Source organism: Copadichromis virginalis, linkage group LG20 (assembly GCF_057382275.1).
Source record: "Copadichromis virginalis isolate Kocher_CV1m ecotype Utaka linkage group LG20, C_Virginalis_male_GT1.1, whole genome shotgun sequence".
Lineage (NCBI taxonomy): Eukaryota > Metazoa > Chordata > Actinopteri > Cichliformes > Cichlidae > Copadichromis > Copadichromis virginalis.
Genome location: NC_140637.1, coordinates 4,539,262 through 4,551,983, shown reverse-complemented (window position 1 = coordinate 4,551,983; position 12,722 = coordinate 4,539,262). Strand labels below are relative to the sequence as shown.

The following is a 12,722-nucleotide window of genomic DNA, read 5'->3' as shown; positions in this document are numbered from 1 at the left end:
ATTTCTTTAATAACCGATACAGATAATTTTTTTATTGCTGTGTAAGGATTTCTGCTTTACAAAAATGGACTCTGCTCGTTTTAAATTGCAAGCAGTCCTCTGAAACTTGAGTAGTCTTCTCACCTACAGCCATGAATCTATTTAAGTTCTCAACCTCCAGTACACTGAAAGAGGTGTAAGCAAAAAAGCCATCAGGAGAGCTTCATCAGTTGCAAATCTTTATTTACTCTCTGTGCACTTTTGTGAGCCGGCTAGGAGATAGATTTTTCTGCATGAAGTATTTAATAGCTACAGAAGCTTCATCAGTATGTAGTCTGCAACTGCATCCAAATGCTTTAAGACAGCATCCACCCACCGGTCCTCCTCAGAAACTGCACCTCGGAGCGAGTGAGGAGCAGAGTGTCTGACGCAGCATGCGATCATTCACCTTGACTGCGTGAGCCACTCGCTCGGACTTGCCTCGGCGCAGCTGTCCGCACACACAGAGGCAGAGCACTCTGGCAGCCATGGTTTGAGTGGGACGTACTATCGATCCTGCTGAAATGATGGTTTCTAAAAGGGAGGCAGTAAGCATGTCTGCACGCCCCTCCTCCACTTTGGAGGGGCCCTGAGATATCACCGAGCTCAGCACATTGCACCATCACCGTATGGGGAAAATGGGATTTTCACAGGGAGACGAGCTGAGGGGAAGGTAATTCAAGTCGCCACGCTATGCTCCTCACCAAGGATGTAAAATGAGCCATGTTACCTTCAGACGCCTCACAGAGTGGACAAACAAGGTCATTTTAAAAAGTCCTATTAATTCCAGGCCTTGACATATGCACAAGTTCTGAAGTTAACAAGGAAGTGAAGAAAAGGAAGATGGTTAATTAGCACTTTCATCCACGCAGCTTTTAGTGTGCAATCAGGACAAGCGCCACTGTGTGAATTATTATTCTGAATAAGGTGTAACTGATGTGGAGTTTTGTGCAGACTGTGCGATGCTCTAAACCTCATCCAGAAGGTGAGTATTCAGAGGATCCACTAGATGGCAACACTGTCCTTGTGTTTCCCAACATTTGCGCATATGTTTGCTCTGACTTTCACATTATTAGGAAATTCTGTGCAGGCTGTTATAGCAGGTCCGCTTCCACTCCATTCATAGGTGGCATGCACTGTACAGGAGCTTTTCAGAGATGTGAAGCTACTGCACCCTTTGCGTAGCAGATGACGGTTGTATGAAGAGCATACATGTCATGTTTGGTACAAATCAGTCAACACGCACGACTTTCCTTGGGGGGGGGGGGGGTCAGTGTGTCAGTGAGTTGAGTATGATTTGCGACCTACTGAGCGACACTGACTGATGGCTCCGAGGACCGCAGCTTACCTCAAAATCATTAGCTCCTTTTTGAAGCTGTCCAAGTGAAAGACAGCCTGAAGGTCAAGGTGAAGAAGAAAATGCATCAGTATCGTCATGACGGTCATATGGTGTCTGTGCATACTTACTAACTGTGTTAATCGCCATCACTGTTACATATCCACGCATAAGGACAAAATATTACATCATAATTAAGTTCAACGATACACAAGTGAACACAAAAGCAGAAATATCCTATTATTCGTGTTTGGTGTAGCCATTATAAAGAAGTATTTAGACTGAATATAAAACCTCCAGCACATACATGTGAAAAATATGCCTTTCTTTTTCTGAAAAGTCTATAACAGCAAATATAAGCTCTGAATTAACAATAAAGGACTTGTCTACCCTCCTTTTTTTCACTCTCTGTTTCTGTCTCCTCTTTATGTCGTTAATGCTTCTCTTTTTCCAACTTGGAACTCATAGCATGCCAGCTCCGGCACTGTATAGCTACACAGATAATGTGGATAATAACATAAAATGAAAAGAAAAGAAAAAAAAAAGACTAAGAAGATGAGCCTATAGAGAGTCTACAGCGCTCCTCTTGGCAAAGTAAATGTGTTTGGCACAACAAAGCATTCAGACCGTGATTCTGCTTAATAAAACACCCAAACAGGACAAGAAAAAACAATAAAAGTGAATAAACAGTTGATGTGTGGGGTCCTACTTGACTTCTTTAACACTGAAGGGTGAACTATACTGAAGTTAGCTTTATACTGGAACATTTCAGTAGGTTTTCCATTTATAGCAATGTGTAAATTTTGTTTTCAAGTCCATGATGAGGTGTATGATTGTTTAGTATCTACATATGGACTCACTGCCACTTTGTTAGGTACATGTTATTAGTACTGGATTGTTCTTCAGAGCTGCTTTACACCTGGTTTATGCTTCGGCAGGAAATCTACCTCATAAACTTCCATGTGTGATCACAATCATCTGTTGTCTACTTTTGGGAAACCTGGGTGAATTGTTGCTTCAGTTTTCTGTTCTTAGCTGACAGGATCTGCACCAGGTGTGGTGTTCTACTGCTGTAGCCCATCTGCTTTAAGGTCTGATGTGTTGTGTAAGATGCACTTCTGCACACCTTGGTTGTATTGAGTGGTTATATTTTAATTTTCCCTTGCTATTTTTTTTCCCTTGCTATCATCTCAAACCAGTCTGACTATTGTACTCAACAAATATAGTTGCAAAGCTCGTGATGAGTGTAAATGCATTTGATAAATATTTTTATATTTGTACACATCTTTGACCACATGCACAAAAAATTAAAAATAATTTAACCCATGATACTGGACTGTAGGACCATTTAAAAAAATACATATATCTTCGGATTCATCTTATGAAAAATACACCTTTTCACTATCTTAAGACGCCAGAAAGGTTAGCATAACAAAACAGTTCTCTAGAAAGTGTTCATATCAGCAGTGAAATGTATTAGAATCTGATAATATAATTGGGTTTACATCTTCACTTCGGATTAAATATCGGCACCGCATATTATTTTAGATTTTTCGTGAATACATTTATGGCCTAAAGAAAATCAGCATAAACTGCATTACCAACACGAAGCCATCTTTGCTGTAGCTGCAGCCGCTCTGTGGGGAGGTCCTAATCTGGTCTAGCAGCTGGGAGCGTTTGACCACGTGACGCGAGAGCTGCTAGAGAGCAGCCATCACCATTTCACCTAATTCATGCCCAGCCTGGGAAAAAAGGTAAGAGCACAAGGAAGAGGAAAACTACGATGGAGTAGCTGAAGCCGTGCCTGGTCTCATCCACTGTGCTGCCGCCTCACAACTTAACAAGGTGTGTTTGCCGTGTGCTTTTCCTCTTGTGTTTTTGTGCTTACTGTGTCGAAACGTTTGTTTCGCTTCTAGTGTTTCTCTTTACATCACATTTAAATATCTGATATAAAAAAATAAAACAACGCCTGCAAAGCCTCCTCCCCCAGTTTAGACAGCGACACAGTTTACTGGTTACTATCTTCGTCCCCCCCTTCTCTCTTTTATTAACATTAGCCATATTGTGTAGCTGCTTCAGCTAACGCCGACGGTTTTTGCTGTTTGTCGGATAACAAATGTTTCGCAGGCGGTTGAGTTTCAGGTAAACAAAGAAAAAAAAAAACCGAAGCTAAAGAAAGGCCAACCGTAAGAAACGGTTGACTCACGCGCTTCTTCTGTTTGTAGTTGCGCGTGGACGGTTCCACGAGCTCGGACCACACGGTCGCCAGGTCCATTTAAAACTATTAAGCCCAGGCTGCTTTTACGGTAGCTAGCATGGCAAAACTCTGAGGAATAAGTGTCCAGAAGGCCTACATACGCTCATTCACACCCTGCTGCTTCAGCTGCCAGCACGCTTTACTTTCACACAGTAAGTTTAGTTTTTATTCGGGCTGTTGTAGATGCGTGTTGGTACCAGTTTAGTCAAGGCCTGGAGGTAGAGGCACTATTGTTATACCTGGCTTCTCTTATGCTAATAGTCTGTCCTCAGTTTCAGAACGTGTGTGCTGTCTGTTTAAAGCTGTTTAGTTAGACATAAACCAATCAACAAAACCTGGATATTCTAACTTGAAAGGCGATCTTCATATGCCTGTGTAAGGTTGCATTAGCTATAGCGTTGTGCTAAATCGTGGTGATGACAAACTACAAAAAGTTAAAACTCAAAACAAAGCAGACTATATTAAATTCTTGAATGCACTCCTGTGCGACACAATGACTGTCTTTATTAAAGCTTGACCTGTATGTATTCAGGAAATCAGAAAAACAGGCTGTGGTTTAAGTTCAGGTGGGCCTGGTCTAAATTGAGCCTTACAATAGAAACAAGTGTCTTGATGCATGTTCAGTGATGTCCAGATGAACAGAATCAACTTTCCCGGATAGAAACAAATGTTTCCTTGGCTCAGGAAATCCGGCGAGGCCTGTCCTTCTGCATTTTAATCAGCTTCAAACCATTTGGGGGGCCCACGAACCCTAAACAAACCCAGGCTAGGATCCCAGCCCAAATACACCCCTCCACAAGCCGTCTTTTATACTCCCTGTGGGTATGTTTGTTTTGAAGTCCAAATGAAATCAGGGACGACTTCTTATTGTTCTTGCATTTTTGATTTGCCTGCTAATGTTGCATGCGTTGTAAGGTGGCCCTGTGCGGTGGGAGGGGGAGGGGGGGGATGGTAAACTCCTGGCACAGAGAGTGTGCAAATTAACGTTTCACTCTCCATGAATGCTGGACAGCCATCGAAAAAGAGATTGTTTACATTCAGATGCTGGCCACCCACTGCTTGCTTTTTCTTCCCTCCTTGCTTTCCAATCACTAAAGAGACATGACCCATTTAAATGGTTGTTTACTTGCATTAGAAGAAAGGCCAAAGCACTGCTCAATGAACTCTTGTCTACAATTCAATTAGAGTGGCCTTCCCTGCAGCACCATTTTCCACATTACACAATGCTCTCTACAGCTTTGCTGCAACATGGGCAGAAACGGGAAGCCCAGAAAGCTGCAGCTGTGACACCTGGGCCCACAAAAGTCACATATGTCTTTGGGATATTATTTCCAAACTAATCTTGCTACTGATTGCTTCTGGGCTTATTAAGGGAAACATGCTTCATGCTGTAAAAAGAAAAACTAGTATGAAAATTAAATTTGAAGACATAAATTCTTCATTTTTCTTTAACAGTAATGAGAAGGTAGTCCATCAGGCTTTTATTGTCCAGTTTCTCTGCTGAAACTATTTCTGCCTCAAAAGAGCTCCTGTCCAGCTGTGCTTCTCTAAAACTTTTTTTAAAACCAGACATTTTATTACAGCTTTTCCTGTTGCCCTCTGACTAGACAGCAATATAATAGGAAATGGCTGGAGTTTTTCCTGTCTTTTTTCCCCCTGTTTGTGGAGGTTGTGGGAATATTTCACTTTCACATTTGATGCGTCATGTTATCCTGTGGAGAATGCTGCTTTTTATGCTCTTTTAACATTTCCAAAGCCAGCACTATTAGAAGATTTAATCGCATTTGTAATGCCGCAGAGCAAAAACTCCTGTTGATTTTATTACATACATTTTGTTGCATTCAGGGTTGGCCTATCAGCCACTTGATAAATGGTCGAAATTGGCAACGTCAAGTTTTCGTGAGTTCTCAGATGTACTTTTCTTTTTCAAGAAATGTTGGTAAAGTAATGCATGAAATTGAGGACAACTAATCAAATAAGACTTGAATGTTTTTCATGTTGTTTGTGCAACGTAATCCCAAATTAAATTACTTAGCCAAAATGAGAACACAATAACATGGGTGTTTACCACTTACACATGCAGAGCTATGTACACTGCATGGATCTGGAGCTATATTTTATCCAGACGGTTACATTTATGTGAAAAAATCTAGTTTTGTCGGTCTGCACAACCACATCGAGCCACAGGCATAGTCGGATTATGTGGTTGTTTTTCTACATCTATAATAAATGAATTCAGTTAAGCAAAAATTCAAAGCTGATTATCACAGTTTATCTGCTGCAGTGTGATGAACGTTGACTTCTGGGTAAAATAAAACTGAAGCATACATTTGTGCTCATATCAAAAAGAGTTTTAAGCAGACACATTCCTAATAGTATAAAGTGATAACACCAATAGGATAAATTTCCTGTCATGGATTTTATGGGATGCTGCCATCTCGCCCAAACCTATATAGCCATTTGTTTTATAAGACCCTGAAGATGGCATCTATAATCTGTCGGTTATTAAATGTTGAGCTGTAGCTGTCCAAACTGCCACTTTAACTAGGTCAGCCTATTCTCTGTGACGAGTCTAATCCATTATACAAAATCGTTTCAATCTAGCAAATACACTGTTGACTAAGTGATGAGAACTCGTTGGTCTTGTCTTTCTTGGCTGGCTCAGCATAAGAACTGAAACTGTTGAACTGGTTTAAATGGGGGGGGCGGGACTCTGCCTTGGTCTCACTGTATGAAAGCTGAAGAGTTTTAAGTTAAAGATAAATGAATGGCAGTGATGTCTTTTGTTAAGGTTGTAGAAATGTGGCTGTGGTCAACAGATGCCTGCTTCCTGTTGTATGATGATGTTATCTTGTACTTGGTTTTATATCTTTGGTCATATGACAGTGCCTTCTTTATGTTAAATGCAGTCAGTCATGAGAGCAAAGTCACTCTTGAGGGTACATAAGACTTGCTGTTTTCCTTATACGGATCCTGATGATGTTTTGTTTTATCTAATGCTGTCATTGTCTTAAACAGATTAGTTTGAACTTTGTTCTGCTTTCATTTCCTCTGACCTCATCAGGTTGGCTTCCAGCTCGTCATCTGGCCTTGGCTGTCTGCATCTAACAAAGCAAAAGGACAAACCTGCATCTTAGGTGACCGCAGGACACTGGAATAGAGGGTCTGTGGCTGATTACTCCCCCCATTAGTCTTTGAGGAAGCGGGGGGAGGAAGAGGAGGAAGAACGAGCTGCTATATCTACCTGTAGCATGGGGCAGAAAGTCCCAGGTGGCATTAAAACCATCGATATGCGGGATCCAGCATTCAGCCCCCTGAAGTTGGAGCTACAGGCCCTGAATCACACTAAGCCATCACGACTGGATCTGCTGCTGGACATGCCACCCGCGAGCCTGGACATCCAGGTCCAACACTCGTGGAACAATGATGACCGCTCCCTCAACGTCTTCGTCAAAGATGACAACAAGCTGGTGTTCCACCGGCACCCTGTTGCGCAGAGCACGGACGCCATCCGGGGCCGTGTTGGCTACACAAGGGGACTGCATGTGTGGGAGATAAGCTGGGCCATGCGCCAAAGGGGTACACACGCTGTGGTCGGAGTGGCTACAAGTGACGCACCTCTACACTCAGTGGGCTACACAGCTTTGGTAGGAAGTAATGCTGAATCCTGGGGCTGGGACCTGTGCAGGAGTAAACTCTACCACGATGGCAAAAATCACCCAGCAAAACCCTACCCGGCCTTCCTTGAACCAGACGACACCTTCATAATACCAGACTCTCTCTTAGTAGTCTTGGACATGGATGAGGGGACTCTTGGTTATATAGTAGATGGACATTATTTAGGGGTGGCATTCAGAGGACTTAAAGGCAGGAAGCTGTACCCTGTGGTGAGTGCTGTGTGGGGACACTGTGAAATACGAATCCGGTACATAAATGGACTTGATCGTAAGTATGAATTTTAAATTAAATATTACTCCCGTTCAGATTGTCTGTCATGTTCAGCTGTGTCATTGTGATCTCTTGTTTACTGAGCTCACCTAACCAGTGGGAGGATTTATTGATGCAATAAAAAGAGGTTTAACAGTTAGGGCTTGTCCCAGTGTCTAAACAGGCCATGTTACCAAAGAGTAGCATTACTGTATTTGTGTGGCTACCTCTCTAAATGTTATGTAAAACAGTACATATATCATTACACAGTGTGTTATCTTGCTGTTCAGTCCAGATTACTTAGAAATTTATATATAGATGCCTCTCTGGCTTAATTTGCCTGATATCAGACATAAAATGGAAGTTAAATCACTATTAAAGTCTGACATTGCATCCACTCTGGCAGCAATAGGAAATGTCTCAGTTTTGGTAAACAATTTTGGATCACTCTAAAGTAGAAATGTAATATATTTATATATAAGTATGTGGTGTCTCTCTCTCTCTCAGTCTTTGTCTACTTCAGAAGAGGCACAAGCGCAGGTTGTCTTCAAATCACAGGGCTGGTGTTTCAATTCCTGGTCCCTTTGTAGAAATACAGAATCATCCTTAGACAAGCCACCAATGTCAAGCTGCTCAAAGTATCAGGCCCTGCATGGCAGCTTCTCGACCATTAGTGTGATTAAAAAGTAGTTACCAGTAGTCAGCTATCACTAAAAAGGTGTGGTATATGCTTAGTTCATTCATTTATTGACTCTTTTTTTGTTTGTTCAAAAGAAGGAGAAAGATTTGTAAACACAAAGTGCAAACAAAAGCAGTCAAAGGTAACATTTTTTTCAAAGGTAACAAAAGCAAAGACAGGAGAGTGAGGACTTGTGAGACAACAAATAAAAAGTTTCAGAAGTTCACTTTAAGCAGTTCTTTGTTTCAAATGAACTTTGACCAAAATTAATTTTGTGACAAGTAAACTACATTTTGCCCTCTTCATGGCCAGATTTTAAAGAGACGGGCAAATAAAAACTTAATTCCAAGCGTATCATAAGCTACATGTTGCATTGTAAGAGGAAATCTGTTTTATATTAAAATTGCAGGTTTCTCAGGTTAATAGAGTGCATAGCAAACTCCTGTCAAGTCCCAGAGCTCTCTCCATCAAGTTAACATCTGTCTGAGGTTGCCTTTGTCTTACTTTCAGTTTTTAATCCTCCCTCTTTGCCAGCTCAGAATGGGGATTTTTTTTTTCTTCAATGTTTTTGGTTTGGTACATTTTCTGTAGGTATTCTAGTTGTTCCGCTGTCTGCCATTTCACCTACATGGGGAAACCTACTAATGGGTATCGGGGAAAATGACAACACTGTCTTCGTGTTTTGGTTGTTCTGTCTACTTCATTTTCTTGGTAAAGGTACCCTGTGTTAGGCTTTGCAGATTTAGTCATTTTTCTAATCCGCATTTCTCAATTATGGATTAATGGTTATGCCTGAATGAGCGAATGGTATCATATTTGACAAAATCAGTTTCTTATGTATCCCTTGTCTGAGGTGTTGTCTTGAGATTACCTCAGACAGCTGTGTCCTATGCTGAACTAGTGCATGAACAGACATGCTGCAAACTTCCCTTTCTTGTCATTGCCTGCACTTTGGCTTGCTTTTAATCAGAACCAGGTGATCCTTTATGTAAGTGTACAAAAAACAACATGCTAGTTGTCCCATCAGACAAATAATAAGAAATGACTCCAGTTGGATTAATCCCAGTTATTCCTTGGCTCATGAGGTTTCAGTGAGGAAAGATGGTGCTTATTGAAACATGTTGTACTACCCGGATGTCCCAAGTGTTCTGTGCTCATTAGATTTTTATGTTGAGCTCAGATCTCTTGACCTAGTTTCAGCCTGAATAAAAGAAACTGTCATATACATAAAAGCCTCTTTGAAGTTGATGATTTTTTTTTTTTTTAACTGTTGTATTTGGAGCAGGGAGATCTCTAATCTTAAGTAGTCTTGTTAAACGCACTTGGTATCATTATATGTAGTTAATCTTGTGACTTGATCCAATGTGCAGAGCTGCCACAGCAGCTGAAGTCCACACTTTTTGTTGTCTCAAACAAGTCCAAACCTGGAGAAAATACGTATACTAGAGTTGCAAAGTTGAGATGAGATAGCCTTTATTTGTCAGTTGCAGGTCTTTTGCCCATCTGTTCCGCACATACACATTTTATGTTCTACATTTTAAAATATGACAAAAACTGTAGTGTACCAGTATTTGGCACTGAAGACTTTTGTCTTTTAAATAAACTGAGACGGCGTATATGTTGTTGCTCACGAAGTGAAATGTAGGCAGTAAAGTTAAATAACCTAGAATCTTTGTATCAGAAACTTCATTCTCCTGCTGCTACCTCCATTACTCTTAAAAAAAACAAAACAAAAACAAATAAACAAAAAAAAAACTGCCTGTATTACCAGATGATTCTTATGGGACAGGCATGGTTGTGCATTGGTCATATGCAGTTTTGCATGCACTTATATATTGTAGCTGCTTACTGTCGTCAGAGGGCAGTGTCATAAATGTGGAACAACTTGTCTGTGGGCAACTCTTGTTTGCATCAGGCTTGCTGACAGATTCTTGACTTCTGCCTGCAGAAGTGGAATTGAGCTAGCCCTACAAAAGCCAAATATGTGATCAATAGATTTTTTTTTTTTTTTTTTTTTTTTAAAGGAATATTTTAGATGCATTATGGTGTACTCTACTATTTAACTTGTGTAAGCTGTCATATAAACAGCTGAACTGCATTTGCAGTGTTCTTTTGTCCATGGGGCATGTGTGGATCCCAGATGTGTTAATACTGTGTTAGAAATCATCCATTTTATTTCAGAGTGCATGTTTTGATGGTGTGAAGTGCCTTTGAATATCTCAAGCCTAAAAAACTTAAGCTCAAATGTGGAACATCATAATGACTGATGTATGGAGACATAATTAGTTTTTGAGGGGGAAGGTTAGAGCTCAAAATTTGGCTACAGTCCACTGAACCTGCTGCCTTCTCTAGAGCAGCAGCCTCCGGTTAAAACAATGTTATTGGACATGACACGATATGCACGCTGCCTTTTTGCTCGACTTATACATGCTCCTGAAATTAGCTTCTGTCTCTGCAAATGCATAATTTTAACTTTATCACCCTCTTTCTCTCCCCCAGCTGAACCGCTCTCTCTGATGGACCTGTGTAGGCGTTCAGTGAGGGTGGCATTAGGAAGAGAGCGTCTGAGTGAAATCCATAGACTACCCCTGCCAGCCTCTCTCAAGAACTACCTGCTCTACCAATGACGCCGCCGACAGTCACAACATTCTGAGCACACCCTCATTTCTTTATGTTTCTCTGGGATCATTCTCGGGTTAAACCTGTTTGACAGCATTGCTCAAGCCTCCAGGACTGAATCAGCCTCATGATTCTATGAGTACGCTTCCATGTCAGTGGCTGGACTCCTTTTCAGTTTCTTATCTTGTTTTTAATGACTCTTTCTCAATTGTATTATCTAACTTTATCAAATCAGGAATCACTGAGCACTATGCACACGCTGATCCAGGCGATGCCCTGGCAGTCACCAGTTTGTAGGTTGCTGTGGTCAAGGTAGTTAAGTGGTCAGTACCTCTGCTGTGACCTCCAGACTTTCTGATTTATGCATTAATGGCTTGCAGGCTCAGAAATGTGATACGCTGTAGTACTAAAACACCTAGTGATGAATTGGCTCAGCAATGCATTGCCTGTATCTGACCACAAGGTGGCAGCACATATCAATCTGTAAAACAACTTAAATTGAGCATTATAACAGAATTGTTTTTAGAAATCAGAAGATTTTAAAAGTGGTAGTGGATTAGAAAAAGGAAAAAAAAGTGCTCCAGACACAACACAGAAAAGAGATGCTTACCACTCCATAGAGAGCGTCTGTAGTGCAGTGCGGTTAGTGCACTGTGAGGCCCCTGAGCTGCTCTGACCTCTCACTGTGCTATCAGGTTTCTGTGATCTAAAAGGGCCGCATCACTAGCCATCAGGCATCCGACAGGAATGCGATCAGCAGTAATTTTAACAGAAATATAATGTCACTGTGATTATTTGTAGCATGCATCTGCAGGAATTGTTTTCTCAATAGAGTCACGTCTTTTTATCATTTATCACTCCTGCTTTCTTGTAGTGCAGTAGTTTTCAACCACATGCCGTTGAGGCCCAAGAGTTTTTTTGTTTTTGTTTTTTTTGTTTTTTTGTTTTTAAATCAGTCTCTTCATCGGATGACTTCACTGGTTTGCACAAATTAAGCCAGGTAATGGGGAAAACAAATGAAATAGCTACTTTAGTGTAACAGCTGACTGACTCTTGGGTCCCACTGGCTCATAGCTGAGAACCATTGATGTAGTGTTTGTGTTTATTACATTAAAAAAGAGGGGCAAGGGGAGTTTGAGGTAATGGGCTATGTAGATGCCTGAATTCACAAGCTAAAGTTTTAAGGCACTGTACTGAGATAAAAAATGACAATCTTCAACGTGCTGCACAAATGTAATAAAAGGTCAAATTGCCAACGCAAATATCATAGACCTGTTGTCGCTAGTATTTTTAAATGTGCAAATGTGACACACATTCAGGAAGCAGCTGAACGTGGACACACTTCACTTTTCCTTGCTTGCAGCTTCCTTTTTTATTTGTACTTCTTGTTGTAGATTTGTTTGTAAGTATCTATTAAAGATGATTTCAAATTATATAGTGTGCATTGTTTTAACTGCAGCCAAAGCAGTACAATCTCCTGTACTCTACAAACTCCCTGGCTGTGTTCACAGTATGGAAACTACATTAGAAGTACTGTAACTAATGGTCATTATTAGGTCTCTTTACTTTAATAATTCTTTCTGAAATTTTTTTTAATTTTTAAAAAAATTGTTTTTTTAAGAATGAGACCGTTTTAACACTTAGATGACAGAGTACTGAGATTTGCTGTCTCCAACTCATTTGATGGAGATTAACCATTAAAATAAAGGGAGCAGAGATGGTGTCATTATAAACTGAAGTAGAGTTGTTTAGTTATTCCTATCTAAAATATAATGGATTTGTAAATAAATCATTCAGTCATTTTGGAATAGCTTTGTCACTGGATGCTTAAGGAAAGAATAGGAAACAAACGGATGCTACATTACCATCATCCTCCCACACAGGTG

At 40.6% G+C, this 12,722-nt stretch overlaps 1 protein-coding gene across 2 annotated transcripts; it reads left to right on the top strand.

Annotated features, from left to right (window-relative positions):
- Positions 1-2,976: 2,976 nt before the first annotated feature.
- On the top strand, positions 2,977-12,269 carry spsb1 (splA/ryanodine receptor domain and SOCS box containing 1). Of its 2 annotated transcripts, none has more exons than XM_085444075.1 (3): positions 2,977-3,199; positions 6,676-7,556; positions 10,717-12,269. In XM_085444075.1, the coding sequence occupies exons 2-3, from the start codon at positions 6,863-6,865 to the stop codon at positions 10,842-10,844; spliced, it is 822 nt and encodes a 273-aa protein (XP_085300201.1). In that variant the 5' UTR covers positions 2,977-3,199; positions 6,676-6,862; the 3' UTR covers positions 10,845-12,269. The 2 variants fall into 2 exon arrangements, with proteins under 2 accessions (XP_085300201.1, XP_085300202.1); XM_085444076.1 differs by lacking the exon at positions 2,977-3,199 and adding an exon at positions 3,598-3,763.
- The last annotated feature ends 453 nt before the right edge of the window (positions 12,270-12,722 follow it).